The 19002-nt window shown below is 43.6% G+C and overlaps 1 protein-coding gene across 7 annotated transcripts in view; it reads left to right on the top strand.

Moving 5' to 3' along the window:
* The window catches only part of LOC131720884 (histone-lysine N-methyltransferase 2D-like), a 48642-nt gene that overhangs the window by 4641 nt on the left and 24999 nt on the right, over positions 1–19002 (top strand). For 3 of the 7 annotated variants that reach the window (XM_059013257.1, XM_059013256.1, XM_059013252.1), the window contains exons 2-26: positions 3180–3255; positions 3709–3820; positions 4398–4630; positions 4820–4929; positions 5238–5400; positions 5839–6010; positions 6820–6934; positions 7803–7978; positions 8326–8465; positions 9007–9111; positions 9363–10228; positions 10636–10746; positions 11394–11504; positions 11868–11972; positions 12452–12633; positions 12853–13017; positions 13411–13520; positions 13956–14000; positions 14454–14642; positions 15281–15451; positions 16126–16251; positions 16586–16716; positions 17057–17222; positions 17547–17636; positions 18451–18558. In XM_059013257.1, coding sequence (XP_058869240.1) covers positions 3216–3255; positions 3709–3820; positions 4398–4630; positions 4820–4929; positions 5238–5400; positions 5839–6010; positions 6820–6934; positions 7803–7978; positions 8326–8465; positions 9007–9111; positions 9363–10228; positions 10636–10746; positions 11394–11504; positions 11868–11972; positions 12452–12633; positions 12853–13017; positions 13411–13520; positions 13956–14000; positions 14454–14642; positions 15281–15451; positions 16126–16251; positions 16586–16716; positions 17057–17222; positions 17547–17636; positions 18451–18558 — 4042 coding nt within the window. In that variant the 5' untranslated portion in view covers positions 3180–3215. The remainder of the gene's footprint in view (positions 1–3179; positions 3256–3708; positions 3821–4397; positions 4631–4819; positions 4930–5237; positions 5401–5838; positions 6011–6819; positions 6935–7802; positions 7979–8325; positions 8466–9006; positions 9112–9362; positions 10229–10635; positions 10747–11393; positions 11505–11867; positions 11973–12451; positions 12634–12852; positions 13018–13410; positions 13521–13955; positions 14001–14453; positions 14643–15280; positions 15452–16125; positions 16252–16585; positions 16717–17056; positions 17223–17546; positions 17637–18450; positions 18559–19002) is intronic. The other 4 variants (XM_059013253.1, XM_059013258.1, XM_059013255.1 and 1 more) reach the window with 3 other exon arrangements.

The following is a 19002-nucleotide window of genomic DNA, read 5'->3' as shown; positions in this document are numbered from 1 at the left end:
CTGCACCAATATTGGACGCTGTCCAGATTTATGTGTGTGTCGTTTGTCCCAGTGATTAAAATGCACGATGTTTTCTGTGTCATAATTATAGACCCAAAGGTTTCTAATCTAGTTCATATCTCTGCACTAATATTAGACGATGTCCGGATTTATTTCTGTATAGTTTGGCCCAGTGATTTTAAAGTGCAATTTTAAAAATAGGTATTTTGTTTTTAACGCAGTTGCCTGTTTCAGTTAGTTTGTGGTTCACCCTGCTCTTGTTATGGTCACTGGATCGGTTTCATGTTGAAAACCATTTCAGAAGTGTATTTCTCAAATGTAATACATATGAATGACTGTACCGGTGCCGTATCTGACTACGAAAGAACATTTAATTAACAGGTGGAGTATGGCTGATTTGATCTACGAACTTTGTCAAGTTGGGTCTTAAAAGATCTGTCAAATTTAGACAAAGTAAGGGGGTTGCATCCTTTGTTAGTAAGGGGACAAGACGCGGGTTTACGAAACTATGCAGTTAATCCTAATCGCAACAATGAATCTTCCCATCGGGTTTTACCTTATTTTTATTTGAATACTTACCAGTACTGTAGTATATAATGTAGTTGTAGCATAATGTTACCGCTTTAATATTGATGTTTCGCTATCAATTCGGCGAAAAGGTGGTTAGATGATTATTATTTGTGTGTGTTTTTTTTTTTTGGTGTCGTGTTCTTAAATCGTACTTTCTGTTTCAGATACAAATACATGAAGTATTTAACGTTGTGTGTCGCGTACAGTGTTTGTTCATCTGAATTTTGTCGACCTCGGAACTTTATTTTCTGTGGTGAAGGGTTCCCGTTACAGGAAGTGTTGTAGGACCCGGAAGTTGTGTTTCCTTTGTGTCTCCAGCTCAAGAGTCGGAGTTTGGACACAGGGGATTTATGTATTTATGTATTTATTTATTTATAGATTTAATATATAAACTATTTATTTATAGGAGAAACGCGTAATATTTTTACAATACGCATCTGCTCGCTGACGAGCAACTCCCATGAAGTCTGCCCGTCGTCAGGTTGGCAATTCTGTTCGTAATAAGGGGGTTTAAAATCCCCTAATCCGCAGGTTCGCGTTTGAGTTATATTTATACATCAATATATATATATATATATATATATATATATATATATATATATATATATATATAGTGTGTTTAAGCAGCAAATTGTAATTTTATAAATATTCGGTTCTATAACGGTAGGGTGCTTACGTTCTGAAGTGAGGCTTATAAATAATAATGTAATAATGCTACTCGGCTGTTTGTTTTGTTTGTTTTTTTTTTAAGCAAGGGTTTGCAGACTGAATCTGCGTATTAATTTCAGGTTAATGCAGTTTACATTCGCTGTGAAATGTTTTTGTTCCGGTAACTAAATTCTACGGTAGGATTTTTGCTATCGGTGTAACTTTGTTTTGAACGTTGCTTGTACTTAATTTTTTTTACATTGAGCTAATTAACTTCTAAATTACCGATAACTGTGTTCTTAACACCACTTTAAAGGGATGTCCTTTTTATTATTAATGAGAAGAAAGTAGTAGGTTTTGACTTTACAGGGTATAATAAGTATTGGTGCAGAAAAAGGTTGGTTCAAGTTTAAAACTATAGGTACTGGTGGGTGAATTATCTTTTAACAAAATAATCCGTCACAGTTTGTTTGATCCGCTCCTGGTTTTACACCGTGGCTCATCAAGAATCGGTGAAACTGCTGTGCAATAAGAGTCTTATTTCCATCCCTACCTCATTAAGTGATATTTTGATCTTCCTGTGGGTCATACAAGTAGCCCCTCGGGACCATCACTTGTATTGTGATATATCGTATCGAGACCTGCATGTTGTGATGTATATATGGTATCGCGACAGTGTTGTATCCTTACACCCTGCCTTTTAATTCAACTTTTTTATTTATTTTATTACTTTCTTGGAGTTAACTTTATTAATGTTAGAGCTCTACAGTTCTTGCCCTGTATAGACTAGGCTTAAGTCTTAATCGGAGATGAGTTTAATTGATTTGTATTGCTGATATATATAAATTTGTGGGGTGGTGTCTTTTTTCTGTGATATTAAAACAATAAAATTTCTTTAAAAGAGAGGAAAGATCTTGGTCTAATCCAATGTCAGCCTTTCATGAGGACAGATAAACAGAAAAAAACCCCTCTCCTATCCTTTATATGGAGACGTGTGGAAAGATGCAAATGCAAATGCAGAGCCAGCTGCCATAAAAATGTCAATGAGAAATATATTTGTGTGTTCAAAACTGCTTTTAAAAAAAAAAAAAAAAAATTAAAGCTATTTTCAATATTTCATGCATGAAAGGGTTAAAGTCATTGAATTGGAAATGCAGTCAAAATGTATAATTAAAAAAAACATTTTAGCCAGGTTGGATCCGAGGTGTCGGGTTAAAGTGAAGAAGGCTGTGAACCTGATGAATAGACAGTCAAACTGTCCTGTGCTTCGTGTTATAGCCTCGTATTGAAACGTTGCATTCATTTAGTTTAGTGCCTGGCTTGAAGCTTTAGTGTTCTTCAATCTCTATTTTCAGCCCCATGTGCGTCATTTGTATTTGATCCCATCCGGAGTAGCAGGTAGCTGCAGTAGATGGTTACAGATTTTAAGAAGCTGTTTTATAGCTCATGGCAAAAACACTGAAACCTGTAATATTATATTTGATACCTCTGGCCATTTCATATACAGGGTGATTAGAAAGTAAGTGTACCGTATCAACACACCTTATCATTGATACTGTAAACTTACTTTCTAATCGCCCTGTATAATCTAAAATGTGACCCAATTGCACGTAGTTTGTACAGTTGCAAGGTCGTCCTGAAGCTTGTTGAGGTGGGGTAAGGTTGCACAACAAAACATTCATTTTTTTTAACATTGAATTCCTGTTTAACATCAATAAATGGGAAGTACTCCTTTTTTTTTTTCTTTTGATTTTTAAATAGTTTCAAAGAATGGGGTGTATTGTTCCGTGCTTATTGTGAGTTGAATTTAAAATAACAGATTAAGGCTTGGACCAATATGATAAACAAAAAACACCCCTGCAAGATGAGCTGTGCTTGATTTCCAGTTGATCTGCTGAACTGCCTGTTTCTGTTTCCTCCTTTTTTAACTGTTGTGTTTTGTAACTGCTTCCTGTTCTCAGGTCTCTCTGCCAGGGAGATCGGGTTCAGGGGAAGGAATGGATGAACAGAAATCGAACAGCGAGGAGGAAACCTCAGGTACTACATTGCATTTGTTACTGGGCTCTTCTATGTGGGTCAGTATTGGAAATATCTAAATGTTTGGGTATTGGCAGCACTGGAAGCCGAAGCCCCTAATTTCTGATCATGGATAGCACAAGCAGTGTCACTGGCGTTCCTCCTAAATGTGCCAAAAGCATTCCTGAAGCCTGCCCTAGAGTGGAGGGAACACCCTTTCTCTTAGGGGTGAGGGATCCGTCCAGTCTCCATGCCTCAAGCCTGCCCAGGACTGGAAGGATCACCCCCCTGTCCTTGGACGCACTTTGAGTGTCGATTTTTTTAATGTGTGTTACACATAGGCTGAGTTGAGACTCCATTTAAAATGAAGACCCAAGATGAGTTTTTGAACCTAGTGCTCAGAGGTTGAAGCTTAGTGCAGGTTTTTATTTTGAGCTGTGTGATTTATTTTATCTCTTCCACCCCCCAACCCAGCTGATGACAGCGCCCCCCCAGAGCAGCCTGCCCCTTCTGAGGGGGACCCAGAGCCACCAGCTGCCACCTCCAAGACCGAGGAACACACACCGGATCCCCCAGGCCAGCCCAGGTAACCCCACTCCTGCGCTAGTTAAACCGCAGTTCCAACAGCAAGCCCCTCAATGGATCCCACAGTATGGTGAACTCTTTCACGTTTCAGAGAGTTCTCTAGGTGCATGTTAGATAACTTGATTGATTCCACCTGTTCTCTTGCTTTCAATGCTCTTTAAGCCTGATATCTGCTATTAGCTGCTGAGTTGCTGCTACTATTTCATGTATTATCCTACTATCATGTATTATGCACTTTCCACTGTATTTAATGTATTATGCATTGTTTTTTTTAACTGTATAGCATGTATTATGCATTTCCCTGTATTTTAATTTTCTTGTTGTTACTGCATCTTGTGAAGTGCTTTGTGATAGTGGTCCACTATGAAAGGCGCTATATAAAATAAAGATTGATTGATAACTGCCATTCATCTATCTTAGTCACACAGGCCTGGAGTATTTAAAGAGGGGAGAGATGGGCATGTGTGGGTAGTCTTATTTAGATTGAATTGAAGGCTGTGAGTAAGTGAGGAAGATAAGATGTAATCTCCTGCTTTTGATGAACTTTCTCTTAATATCGCTGTGATGTTTCGGCACAGCAGGGAGAATCAGCAGGGTTGTGCTTTCTGTAACTGTGGCGGGAGGAGTTTACATGGACAGAGAGAACTGCGCAGCTTTGAACCCTCGGATAACCGGCCAGAGCTGCCCCCTGAGAGTGACCAGGCTGCTGGACAGATCGGGGAGGAAGCGAGGGCACAAGGGCTCTCGGATGACCTGTCCAGCATCGGCTTTGCAGACGGCTTCTCGGCATCTTTACTGTTTGACCAAACAGGTAAATACTTAGTCAAGTATTTTTTTTTCTCTTTTGTATCTACTTCACATTAAATCGTAAGAAATGTAGAAATACTAACATGTTTCAATTCTTTATTGAAGACACTGATGATGGTACCTTTACTGAAGAATTGTAATCGTATCTTGTCCTGTGTTAAATGCAACGTTGCGCTTCTGTCTGGTTCTGCAGGTCGTTGCTGGGCTCATCACTGGTGTGCAGCCTGGTCAGCAGGAGTTCAGCAAGACAGTAGCCAAGGACTAGCTGGTGTGGACAGGGCAGTCGCCTCGGGGATCAAGCAGGTCAGCCAGCCCTCCTAAAACTCTCAATTGTCATGTGCACAGGCTTCAAAGGGGACCCATTCACAGAGCTTTCATTTTAAAAGCAAAAAAAAACATTCTGCTATTATATATATTAGTACCCATTTGCTATTTGAAATGTATCAGAGTACCAACCTGGTTATGTTCAAGGGTAGAAAAATATTGTTCATGTGTAGCTTTATTATGTAGGTGGGAGTTACAGTAGTGTATAAAGTGTTGTCTTTTATAATGGGTCTTTGTTGTATTTCACTAATCAACCTCTCTCTCTCGCTCTCTCTCTCTTGTTGCAGCGATGTGAATACTGTAAGAGGCTGGGTGCTACCATTCGGTGCCAGTCGGAAGCGTGTTCGCGGTTCTATCACTTCCCCTGCTCTGCGGCCAGTGGTTCATTCCAATCCATGAAGCATTTAGCTCTTCTTTGTCCGGAGCATGTGGATAAGGCAGTTGAAATAGGTACGGAAGGGAAGCCATGTTCTGAACAACACCTTAGACTCCAGTGTTGTGCAAAACAAACCTCAAATGAAGCAATTTTTTTAAGGCTTTTATGTGATTGAATAAATGCCATTTCGCAACATTTTACGCAATCTTTTTTTAAAAAGGAACCAAGCATCCAATGTTGCAAAAGCAGCAAGGTAATATGATGCAGCTCAGATTAGTAGCTCCGAAAGTTTGAGACTGTGTCAAATCACAGATATCGTGCTCGCAATGAAATGATGTGCAGAATTAAAAAAATGCAATCGATTATGAAATGTGTTGCTTTATTCCATCGCGTAATCCTGGAGGGATTGCTGAAAGATGAGGAATGTTCGACCCCTTGGATTTTTTTGTGATTGGTTGAGCTGCCTGTGGAATAATCCAGTGATGCCTTCTGTCCCTGTCCTGTGTTTCCAGCGAAGGAAGAGGCTCGCTGCGCGGTGTGCGACTCCCCCGGGGAGCTCCTGGACCAGTTGTTCTGCACCGGCTGTGGGCTTCACTACCACGGGGCGTGCCTGGAGATCAGCGCCACGCCACTCAAGCGCTCAGGCTGGCAGTGCCCGGAGTGCAAAGTGTGCCAAACCTGCAGGTGAGCCTCGCAGCATTCAGACATCGTCCTATTATCCGTTTCATTCTAGCATGTATTTGAACTAATGCCGTAGTACCACGTTACTGAATCCTCGGCTGAGGCACTATCCTTGCACTATTGCACTGCTATTATGTCATTGTAGATATAAATTGTTGTAATCCTAACTTCTCTTATTGCATCTTATTTCATACTGTAGTAGTATAATTTGCACTTACTGTAAACTGTACTGTATTGATTTAGCACTGTAACCCTGTACTCCCCTATAACACCTATAAGTCACCAAATAAATAAATAGTTAGTCAAAAATCTGTTTTGCACCATCCCATTTGCTCCTGAAATCTTAATTGGTTTACCCTAGCATAACCATTTATCCCCTTGACAGAAATATGTTAGCTGATTTTATTATTGCTTACAAATTGTACAATTGCCAGATGTGTTGTGCTACAATCATACAAGGTTGTAATTCTATAAGCTTGGGATAATGCAGCCCTAAAATCCATTGCAATCCAAGTGCAATGCAAAACGTACTTTTTTTTTTTTTTTTTTTTTTTTTTTTTTTTTTTTGTACTTTCTAAGCTTGATGTATTGGGGATGTTTGTTGTATGGCTGTAGCAATTTCATTTTTTTATTTTTTTTATTTCACAACACTAGCTCACCCCCAACACCAGGATTTACATTGAGATGTTTATGGTAAAGAAAAAATGTTTAAGTGAGGGAGGGGGATGTAATGTAATTGGGTCATAGAGCCTCAGTCTGTCTGAGATGAGTGCTTGATTCGCTAACGCTGTGCACATTGTCTCTGATTCCAGGCAGCCTGGTGAGGACTCCATGATGCTGGTGTGCGATGCCTGTGATAAGGGTTACCACACCTTCTGTCTGCAGCCAGCCATGGAATCCCTGCCTACCGACACATGGAAGTGCAAGGTAACAGACTGAAACTCCGACAGGTCCTCTTGTTGAGCTTGTGAAGTGTTTCATATCGTTTTACCACAGTGGGCGCCTGGGATGGAAACAAGACTCCTATTGCATAGCAGTTTCACCCATTCCAGGTTTTACTAAAAGCTTGATTAGCCACAGTGTGCAGGTAACAAGATCAGGTGTGTCTCATTAAACTCGTAGAAAAACTGGGAATGGATCAAACTTCTATGCAATGGGAGTCTTATTCCCATCCCTGAGGGGCGAGACTGGCAAGTGGTACTTCTATAAAGGTGGTTTAATACAGGTTTGACTGCAGAATTTGTATACGAGACATTGTGTTTGTTCATTGAATGCCCCAGTATCTAATATGGTGTTCAAACTTTTAATCTGACTCTTTTGGCTCAGGTATGCAGTGTGTTATCCAGACCAGACCCTTTATAGTACACTGTGTAACTTTTCTGTCTTCACAAAAAGCAACCTGATTATTTGTATTAACCTGATGTGACATTTTAATAAGAACTCGATGCTTCTAATACATTCCTTATTGTTAAACAGTGTATCATTTAGGGCAATGTCCTCCCATAATAGATTTTCACTAGTGCGGGGACAAATATTCAAAAAGCCCTTTTGCATTTTAAAGGAATATTGAAAAAAGTCCGTCAAACCAATTATCAGCAAGCAGCAATGCCCTCGGCGATGTGTGTGTAAATCCTGCCTCTCTCTCTCTCTCTCTCTCTCCTCTCTCTCTCTCTCTCTCTCTCTCTCTCTCTCTCTCTCTCTCTCTCTCTCTCTCTCTCTCTCTCTCTCTCTCTCTCTCTCTCTCGCTCTCTCTCTCTCTCTCTCTCTCTCTCTCTCTCTCTCTCTCTCTCTGCAGAACTGCCGCGTGTGCAGCGAGTGTGGAACCCGGGGCTCGGCATCGCACAGCGGGGCCCTCTGGTATGAGAACTACTCCCTGTGTGAGAGCTGCCACCGGCACCGCAGCGCTGTGTGTGTCAGCTGCGGGAAACCAACCCCAACGGAGAGCCTTCTGTGCTGCCAGACGTGTCGAGGGTAAGCCAGCTCCGCCAGCCTGTTTGCATGTGAGATTCTGGGAATCCTCCGGGCTCAAAGTCCGGCTCAGACAGAAAGATTTATATATATATCTTGCTTACTCTGTGAACTCGGCTTGTGTGTGTATCTTTTTAACACTTTCAATTTTAGATGAGGAATGACCATAAAACACAGTTCAGTTTCAGAGTACAGAGACATTAGAGTGCTAATGCAAGAGCTAGGCTTCCTTAATGGAGCGCGTGGGCACAAACATACATACAGTGACATTCCCCGATCGTAGGAGCCTTGTAATGCTTTCTGTCGTTTTGCAGTCCCCGTATTGACTTGAGGTCTTGATGTCTTTACAGGTGGGTGCACCGTGAATGTACAGGTCTCTCGGAAACCCCAGCTGGCAAGTACACCTGTGTCTTATGCAGGGGCTCCTCTCCAGCAGTGGCAGTCGCTGACAAAGCCGCTGCCCAGGACACAGGCACACCGATGGAGCTGGGTAAGCAGGCCTAGAATGACAGCAGAGGGTTTTGAGATGTCATTTAATTGTTGCACATGTTAGATATATGGGTAGCTGATTTGAACAAGTAGACCCCCCGCCCCCCCTTAAATGAAGGGGGTACTGCAGAAATCACTGTCCTAGAATAAAGCAGGAGGATTCTGTCCATATGCTAGGAGAAATCATAGGCTGGTTTGTTCCCCTTCATGCACCTGCAATAAAAGGCAGGTAGATCTTATTACATACAGGAAAGATATTGACACAACACTACTTTTCTCATTGATATTGCTGTGATATTCCTGCATCCACAATGTGGTAGTTGATTTGCTGTCGATGGGTACGTAGATATATTTATAAACAGCTGTGGTGGGGGATGTATGTTGAACGAAATGTTTGCTACTCAAACGTCTAGGATACCTGCCAACTTTATACAACACTGTACAAGCTTTCAAAGCTTACTGCAATGCTAATGCAATGCATTTTTAAAATGGCGTTCATGTTTGGGTGAAACGTGAGCTAACTGGGATTCTGGTCTGTGCAGGGAAAGAGTCCGACTCGGAGGACAGAGAGGTGAAGGAGAGGCTGCAACAGGGAACAGAAACGCTGGCAGCTCATCGGGAGCAGCCCTGCGTCTCTCCACACACGGGTATGAGTGAAGGTGGCCCAGGCTTCCATGAATTAGCACTCGATGTTTTGCGTACCTTTTGACTTTTATAACCGGCCATGCTCATTGGTTTTTAATCACTTCAGAATTAAGCAGCACTGGTTCATCTAGTTAAAGCACTGCTTTTATGAATCCTGTTTTTCATCCTGACAGAATGCATACACATACAAAATAAAGCTTTCTGGTAAGGGTTTGCTTTGTGCTGTACCCCTTCATCTTCCTTGCATTTACAGAGGCTGCAAAGAGCGGTGGGAATGACATCCAACCTGAGGATATCGGCATCGACAAGGAGCCTGAAAGCCTGCCATCCCAGGACTGCGAGACAGGGGGCGCAGGCGAACACAAGGAAGAACGGTGCGCCCCTCTGGAACCTGGGGTTCCATCAGAGTCTGGGGAAACCAACTCCGGGCAGGACTCTGAAGACACAGACTCTAAGACCCAGAGCGTTCCCCTGGCCTCTGGAGATCCCCCCAGTGATGGGGAGACCCAGGCTGCCTCCACCTCCCCACAAAGCAATCGGACTAAGAGCCCTTGCAAAGCTCCTTCAGATGAAGTGGAGGAGGCAATGGAGGAGGGGGATCCCAAACCCTCTGAAATGCAGCACGCAGTCCCGGAAGGAGGGAGCAGCCCTTCCCCTCTGCGGCCTGGCGCTGGGGATTCCCTCCTGGACCCTCTGGAGGACTCTCAGGAGGAGGAGGAGGAGGAGGAGGGCTGCGAGAAAGTGTCTCCCATGGAGGACTTGGCGGCAGAGAATAAGCTAAAGCAGGAGGAGCCCGAGGTCGACACCGAGCAGGAGGCAGCGTCTCCCCCTGGCAGGAGGAGGAGCAGTGGCGGCAGCCTGGTGATGAAGCCGGAGTACATGGACGAGATGTCCAACCTGAGCCACGAGGATGCCAGCAGCAGCGGCTTCCTGGAGTCCCCCGGAGAGCCCGACTCCTCCCTCTCCATGGAACTGGGCCTGGTGTCGGCCAGCCGGGCGCGCTCCGACTCGCTGCTCACAGAGACCGACGACTCGCTGCCCTTCGACCCCGGCGCCATGAAGATGGATGGAGAGAAGGTCAAGAGGCGGAACTCCCCGGGGCGATCGCGGATCAAACAGGTAGTTTTATTGTCCCGTACACATCATATATGTAGAAAAATGCTTATCCAGCTGGGACCACTTGGTTTGTAGATTCTTTAGCTCATAATATTTTAATCTGGAGATATAAGGAGATACTATTTGTCTGTCTAGTTGTGTACATGCATGCATTGTTACTAGTTAGTAACTATTTTTAACAAAGCAACATTGAAACCTCACATGTGTTATCGCGGGTTAAGAGTTTCAGATTGTAGGGATATATTCAGTTTACAACCGTGATGATGTTTTTTATTTTATTTTTTATGGTACTCACCGATATTTAATAATCGTCAATAAGACCTCGAATCGGACTATATTGAACCTGGGAAAGGGCAGCGAGAATCAGGGATTTGGGAAGTGTGATTGGAGTTTCCCCGTCTCTCTTCCAGGGCCGCAGCAGCAGTTTCCCTGGTAAACGGCGTCCTCGCGGTGGGGGAGGGGGGAGGGGCCGCGGCCGGTCCCGTCTCAAAGCCATGGCCTCCTGCATCGAGGCTTTCCTGGTAAGAAGAGTGCCACCGAAACGAGGACCATCACATTTTTCAGAAGTCTTAACTGCTTATCGCGCAGCAAGGCGTAGCGTAGAAGTATAATCTAATTGCCTACCGTTCGCATGTTCTTGTAACTCCTTGCCTCCCCCTTTCAGGTAACCCTGTCTTCAAATTAGTTTACAAAAGGGCCAGTGGCCAAATAAATAGCTCCTTGGTCAAGCAGGTTTGAGGCACAGGTCACATGTACCCGGCATAACGGATTCAAGTGTCATTCTGCTATCTCACCCTAGTTGAAAATATGCCAGGCATTTAATTGGTTCCTAAATCTTGAAACCATTTCTAAAGCTGAAATGTTTCACAGGGAGGGTAAAAATAAAACTGGAATCAAGCAACTTGAAGTTGAGCTGCATTTGCAGAACAGCATTGATGCAGCGTGAATTAGTATTGGTTTCGTTGTCTGTTAAACTGCTGTTGTAAACGTGTTTTTAAAAGCTTAGTTTTAAATATTGAAATAAGAACCTAATTAACCTAATCGTTACAGGGTAGCTTCACTATGGGATCAGGTTTTGATCTCAGATCTGGATCTCTTAAGTATAGCTTTGCATGTCGGTCTGTGCCAGTGGTCTGGGAGTCTCATCTGTCCCTCGTTGTCCCCTCAGTGCATGGACGTGGAGGCCTCCCCCAGTAAGGAAGAGGACGATGAAGAGGATGATACGATGCAGAACACGGTGGTGCTGTTCTCCAACACGGATAAATTCGTTCTGTTGCAGGTACGCTACATTTCAAGTAACTCCTGAGGATCTGCACGTGTTCAGTTTAGCAAGACCCTTACTTGATAAAGACCAATCTATGTCACTCCTTTTTTCAATTGGTAGATGTTTACGTGTGTTGCCATTGAAGTAAGTTTACAGTTGTACCAATGTTTCTCTTAAGCACTACTGAATGTCTTTTTGAGTGTGTTGTGGATGAAATATCAAACAGTAGTTTTGAAAGTGTTCATGCCAGACTGAATGGGTGTAATAGTGCTAGATGGATCTAGATGAAAGGTTAAGCTCTTGGAATGCAAGTAGACCAGTGTTTCGGGTCGTGCCTCCATCAATGTGTTAAAATACTCCTATTCTTTTTCTCTCCAGGACATGTGTGTGGTTTGTGGCAGCTTTGGCCGAGGCGTAGAGGGGCAGCTGCTGGCATGTGCCCAGTGCGCCCAGTGTTACCACCCCTACTGCGTCAACAGCAAGGTGAGAATAACGGAGATGCACCCAAAAGGGGAATGGGAAGCAGAGTTCCATGTGGGCCAACAAGAGCATTTGTAATCTTACTAGTTACAACTCGGGTAGATAGTTTAAAGGTCAGTGCATCACATGATATGAGGAAATGAGACTGGGCTGTCATCCAGCATCTGAGAACAAAAGCTAGTTAGACAGCTATGTGGAGAAATAATGAAATCTCAATAGTGCAGAATTCACTCGATTGCAGTCATCCATTAAATGTATCAGTCAAGCAGTTTGACAAAAGTGTTTTTATTGGTAAGGACACTCCTATAACTGTGGTGGGGGATGGGCCTAACTGATGGGCTTGTTTTTAAAATGTGTTCCAAAGCTGACCCTTTTTCAACACGAGCCTCCAAAGTAACCACCTCCTCCTATAAGGGAAAAGCTATTGTGATTTGTATAGTGCACTAACCCTGTCTTCTCCCCTCCCGCCCCCATCCCTGCAGATTACCAAGATGATGCTGAGCAAAGGCTGGCGCTGTCTGGAGTGCATCGTGTGCGAAGTGTGTGGCAAGGCCTCGGACCCGGCACGCTTGCTGCTGTGTGACGACTGTGACGTCAGCTACCACACGTACTGCCTGGACCCCCCTCTGAACACTGTACCCAAGGGAGGCTGGAAATGCAAGTGGTGAGTCCTGCAGGATCCCGTTCTCCACGGGCACCGTGCAACTCTTTAACCCTGGCCGAGGGGTATCCCTGCTGATCCAGCCATTTCCTCTTTAGGGCCTCATTGCTATTAACGGTGATACAGACCCTGATTTTTAGTACTAATAGTGGGTTATCGTCTTTTTTTTTTTTTTTGAATATCGTGGTCCCTGATTGTTTCTCCCTGCTTTTGTCTCCGCAGGTGTGTGTGCTGCATGCAGTGTGGAGCCACCTCCCCTGGTTTTCACTGCGAGTGGCAGAACAACTACACCCACTGTGCCCCCTGCGCCAGCCTGGTGGCCTGCCCAGTCTGTCGAGAGAACTTCATGGAAGAGGATCTGCTGCTGCAGTGTCAGCATTGCGACCGGTGAGACTCCTGCTTTTTTAAAACGCAGCAAAAAGCAAACTGGTTTCTAAATGAGAACCTTTCTGTACCAATCACAGGGCTCGAAATAATACTCCCATTGCACAGAGGTTTGCTCCATTCCTGGGTTCACTGTGAGCTTAAGACACACCTGAGCTTGTTAACTATACAATGTGGCTAATCAAGCTTGTAGTAAAACCTTGAAGAGGTGAATCTGCTACTCCAGTAAGTGTCTTATTTCCATTCCTGTGCGCCCTGTGAGAACTACTTTTGAATTTCTACCACTTCAGACTTTTACCATGGACTCCCAGTACCGAAAACAATTGTGGGTGGCACAGGAGTGTGTGTGTGTGCTGTGGTGAAGTCTCAGTGGCATGTGTTTGTGCTTGTCGGCAGGTGGATGCACGCAGTGTGTGAGACGCTCTTCACTGAGGATGAGGTGGAGCAGGCGTCTGACGAGGGATTCATCTGCTCAGGCTGCTGCCCGTATGTGCCCAAGCCTGCCGGTGAGTGCCTCTTTATCCAGTTCTGTTAACTGAAATAGGTGTGGTGTTGTGTTTTTTTTTTTTTTTTTTTTTTGCACTTCTGTAAGGATTGGGCACCTGTCTATCTACTAGGAAAATGACATGAAAACCGTCTGTATTTAGTATGCCAGAACAAATGTGTGTGTACACTTTGAGGTTCACATTTGTATTTAATATGAATTTATATCCCTTTTGGTCACTTCGTATGTAAGTGAATTGTTGTTATGCATGTGTTTTTGTTTTTTGTCCCTCCCAAGGTCTTGGCAGGGCTGTATAGTTCACCTGAACAAGTTTAAAAATTCTAAATTAAATATTCTGGATGAAAATTGGATATGGGGTTCTACTTGAAGGTCATTTGTATGTATAAAAAATGTGTGACGGGTAACTATTTATTTATTTATTTTTATCTCCCCATAGTAGTGGAAGCACCTGTCAGCACTCCTGTTAAAGTGAAGGAGCCAGGTATGTAACTGAGATGAGCTTCATTGGAAAAATAAGACTTTCTGTACAAACAAATTCATGAACACCCAACAGCTTATAAGTACCAAAAAATAGTCGGCTGTCCAGTTCAGAGCTGTGATGCTGCGTGTGGCTGTGCAGTTCTAGCTGTGTGTGGCTGTGCTGTGCAGTTCAGAGCTGTGATTCTGTGTGTGGCTGTGCTGTGCAGTTCAGAGCTGTGATTCTGTGTGTGGCTGTGCTGTGCAGTTCAGAGCTGTGATGCTGTGTGTGGCTGTGCTGTGCAGTTCAGAGCTGTGTGTGGCTGTGCAGTTCAGAGCTGTAGTGCTTTGTGTGGCTGTGCAGTTCAGCGCTGTGATGCTGTGTGTCGCTGTGCAGTTCAGAGCTGTGTGTGGCTGTGCTGTGCAGTTCAGAGCTGTGATGCTGTGCAGTTCAGCGCTGTGGTGTATGTCTCTGCAGAGCCTCAGTTCCACAGGCTGGAGGGGGTCTGGCTGACTGAGTCCGGGATGTCTCTGCTCCGCAGCATCTCCATCTCTCCTCTCCACAAGAGGCGGCAGCGGCGCTCCCGATTGGGTACGCTGTGTGGGGAGGCGGGGCCAGATGGGCTGGAGCTGAAGGAAGTAGATGGAGACGGGGACGAGGTCAAAGGTGAGCAGTGCCGTGCTGTTACCGAGGGACTGCTTGAGAAGAGCAGTACATTCAGGTTGCCCAAACAGAACTCCTAATGCAGTACAATACAGATCACTAACTGAATTTAGTAGCTGAGACTTTGAGTTACTAGGGACAGCCTTGACCCTCCTATGGTAATGATAACTGACCTGGCGTATACAAAACAAAGTAGTTAACTTTTTATTAATTCTGTGCTGTGGGATCTTATTTCTGGAAGTGTGATTTTTAATATTGCATAGAACGGGTATAAAGTGGGGCTATATTTTTGTATTTATTATTTTAAGTTTTTGTTTTAATAAATATTTGATTTTGGTGATCTAGTATTTCCTAACCATATTCTGACCATTTGTTGTGTCCATATAGCTGACTTTTTTACATGCTATATCTGTTGCTGGCTAGTTTCATAAATATAGGGATAGTTACATAAATATGTTGGCTTTTCTATTTTGGCTATAAAAAAAATACTTGCACGGTTCATTTGAATATTTTAGGACAAAGTAAACCTGAGTAAGTAATCCTGATCTTCTGAAGTCCTGCTGCATTGTTGGTTCTCTTTGGAGTGTGTGTGTGTGTGCGCGTGTCCAGTGAAGTGATCCCTGCTGCCTCTGTCTGTTCAGGAGGGGTAGAGCCCATGGACTGTGACTCCAAACTGGACGTCCTGGGAAGCCCTGGCCGGGAGGGGGGTCCCGAGAGAGACGCAGAGGGGGGCCCGGAGACGGAAGGGGGGAAGGCAGGAGCGGAGGAGACAGACGAAGGAAAGAAAAGGAAAAGAAAACCCTACAGACCAGGTACACAACGCAGAGACGTGCTGGACTGGCTCTGGAGTGTTCTGCAGTGCTTTGTGTGTAGAGATGTGATTCAGCACAGGGTGAACGCAAGTGGCAAATCTGTGTAACCCGGCGCTTGAAGAGCCCTTAGGCACAATATCAATGTGCTGCAAAATTTGCAGCCATTTAATTAACCCGAAATAGCATGCTACTAAAAGGCACGCTGCAGTATTTAAAGTGGACTGATTTTATAATATATTTTTGTATCCCTTTTAAAGACCACGAAGTGATTTGATGATGAAAAATCTTGCTATAAGTTTATTCTTCTTTAGTTTTATTTAAACTAAAACACTGTAGGAAGTACAAAAGTTTAGCATCACCTAGAATTTTAGGATTGAGACAAAAATAAGATTATGTTCATATATTTGTAATATAATCAGACTAAAAAATATCGCAAAAGTCTACTGAAGCCAGAATAATAGTACAGTATTTCATGTTGGATTTTGAAATGTCCATTTTTTCATGAAGTATATGGGAAAACTTCAAAACAATATGTAATTTGTAACATTTATTTAGCTGGTTTCATTAGATTTTGAAGCTAAATTAATTTATTCTAAAGGGTGATGCAAAACCTGTGGCCATTAGCTGTAGACAGTGCTGGCTGGGTTGGTGTTGATTCTGTGGTTTTTGCACAGGGATCGGTGGGTTCATGGTTCGGCAGAGGAAGTCTCACACACGGGCGAAAAAGGGGCAGCTTCCCCAGCTACTGCCAGGAGAGGCAGGAACAGAGGGTCCCAGCACTGAGAGGAACCCAGAGGAAGGCAAGTATCACTTCACTCACTCCTCTGCAAAATTACACCTGGGCATAAATGTAATGGCTCTGTATGCACAGATCTTGGACTTCATTATTATATATATATATATATATATATATATATATATATATATATATATATATATATATATATATATATAATGTGTGTGTGTGTGTGTGTATATATATATATATATATATATATATATATATATATATATATATATATATATATATATGTGTATGTATATATGTGTTGTAACCAGTGTAAAGGCTGAATAAAGACAACAGATGAAACGACTGTATCTTGACACAGTATTGCACACATGCTGTTACCCCAGGTGCTCCCCCGTGTACCCCAATCGATGGCCCATCCGATCCCAAAGCAGCCGAGCCAGAAGGGGAGCAGGCAAAGAAACGGAGAGGCAGGAAGAAAAGCAAGCTGGAGGACATGTTTCCTGCTTATCTCCAGGTACTGGGTCTGAACTGCACGTTTAGGATTCCTGCTAGTGTAGGGAGGGCATGCAACGTGTTGCAGAAGTAACAAAACGGGCAATGTACAATGTGTGTCCTACTGACTGGATTGGAGCATACCATAATCGCTGTAGCCCCTCAATGCAATGGGAGTCTAGCTAGAAGTCTGATTTTTTTTCTAAATAATAATAAAGTGAAAGAAAACATTTCCCTAATCCTTTAGACTGGATGAGCTGGTTTCTGCAACTATATGCAGTTCTGTTACGGTATTTTCTTTTTATTTCTCCTGAAATGCTGATGGAGAGTAATTTTAATTTTTCCCCTGCCGTCCCGTGCAGGAGGCGTTCTTTGGGAAGACGCTGCTGGATATCAGCCGGAAGGCTGTGAAGGATGGGGGTGGAGCTCAGCGACTGGCACAGGGGCTGCACCGGCCTGCCCAGCCCAGCACCACCCTGCAGACGACCCCACAGGAGTCTGCAACCTCCCTGACATCGCAGGAGCAAGGTGGGTCCCGTGCCCTGCTGACCCCCAGGGGGAGATAGTGGAGGATACTGTGTGTCCTGCTTGCATTTTTACATGTGAAGCTATAGAATCTGATTGTGGTGAATCCTGGTTAAGCCACTGTTTTTAATTCGCTTAACTCATGCAATTTGGTTGGCTGATGTGCGGACGGATTTGTTGCAAGTAACTTGGTTGTACATGTAGTTGAATAAATCGCTATTTTCAAATCGAAACCTATTTTGAAACTTAAGTTGGAGGGAGATGTAGCATCCCTGTCCTGCTTCTGCACAGTGACAGCCCCTAACTTCCCTGCTTGCTTGTTTTCAGCAGGGGCTGCGAAGGACAGAGTTGCTGCAGACGGCACCCAGCTCAAAGAGGAGGGCAGTCGAACAGCAGATAACCAGGGAGACGATGCTGGTGGGTGGCTTGCCTTTCCGCTGCATTGAGGCAGGGAGGGGAATTACTGTGCTTTGGCAGCAGCTGTCAGAAATCTACTTGCTCTGCACCCATTACCATGGTTTTCTCATGAGCTTTGTCTGGTCTTGCTGATTTGGGTAACTGCTGTTTTAAGTCCTGCTTTGTTCGTAGTGGATTTAGCAGGAGCCTGATAACTTCAGTAACAAATCTACACGCAAGGCAAATGGATTTCTCCATCCCTAAGCAATACTGACTTGAGTTCCGAACTCCAAAGCTAAGAGTGAGTGCGAGCGTCTTTGGTCGGCACTTCGCTGGGAAAGTGAATGTTGTAGCAGACAAAGTGGTGACTCTGGCTGTGCCAGATCTTCTCCAGTACCCCAGCATGGCGCCAGGAGACACTGTGCAGCTGTCCTTTTTAACAGTGAAGATGTTTTGAATAGTTTAACCAAAACTATTTTGAGAAAGGGTGTTAACTTTAGTGTCCAGGTCAAATTTGAGGACAAAACTTATTCATTTGAAGTTGTGTATCGTGATGGAAGACCAAAAGCACTTCATGGAGCCCATCTATTGTGAACTGCATGTTGTGGTTTGTATTAACCAGGTCAGGCTTTTTTTTTTTTTTTAAACGGAGCTGAATCTAGTAAATGGAATCGTACAGCATTTCTGCCCTAGTTATTTCTTTGCTCATTGGGGACTTGATGCATTTTTAAATAACCATTCTGGAATAATGATCCGCTGTTCTTCCAGACTTTGGGTTGCCTCGTAGGCGGTTTGTTCAATAGACCCTCTCTCTCTCTTGCTGTTCCTGTTGCAGGTGCGGCTGCTGCTTCTGGTACAGAGCCACCTTCCTCTCCCAAGGATAAGACCTCGACTCCAGCAGAGGGCACTCTGAGCTCTGATACAGACAAGCCTTCTTCAGATGGTAGGTTACATTTATGCTAAATATTATAGGTGGGCGAGGTTTCTTTTTATATGGAGTCATTGATTTCCATGAATAACTGGATTAAATGATGAAGTTGATAGTGTTTATTATGAATTAACACTAGCTTTCAAGACCTCAAAAACCTCTAACAGATGTTAATGAAAATGTTAATTGCATGTCAGATTAGATTTAATGAAGAATTAAATCCTGGATTAAGGCATCAGTCAATAATCTGCTAACTATATATTCGATGTGTGTTTTACAGCAAGCTATCTGGATGTTTAATTCATTAGTTACAGCTCACAAGGATGTACGTACACAGCGGTTCCATTGTAGATCAAATTGCATACCTGGGCCTTGTAACAAAATCCTTGCTACTATTCCTTTTCATCTATTTAGAAGGTTATTCAATCGCGGCTAACGTTTTCGCTGCAGTTTGAAAGG

Source organism: Acipenser ruthenus, chromosome 45 (genome assembly GCF_902713425.1).
Source record: "Acipenser ruthenus chromosome 45, fAciRut3.2 maternal haplotype, whole genome shotgun sequence".
In the NCBI taxonomy this organism is placed as follows: domain Eukaryota; kingdom Metazoa; phylum Chordata; class Actinopteri; order Acipenseriformes; family Acipenseridae; genus Acipenser; species Acipenser ruthenus.
The sequence above is the reverse complement of the archived record's forward strand: the minus strand, read 5'-3'. Positions and strand labels throughout refer to the sequence as shown.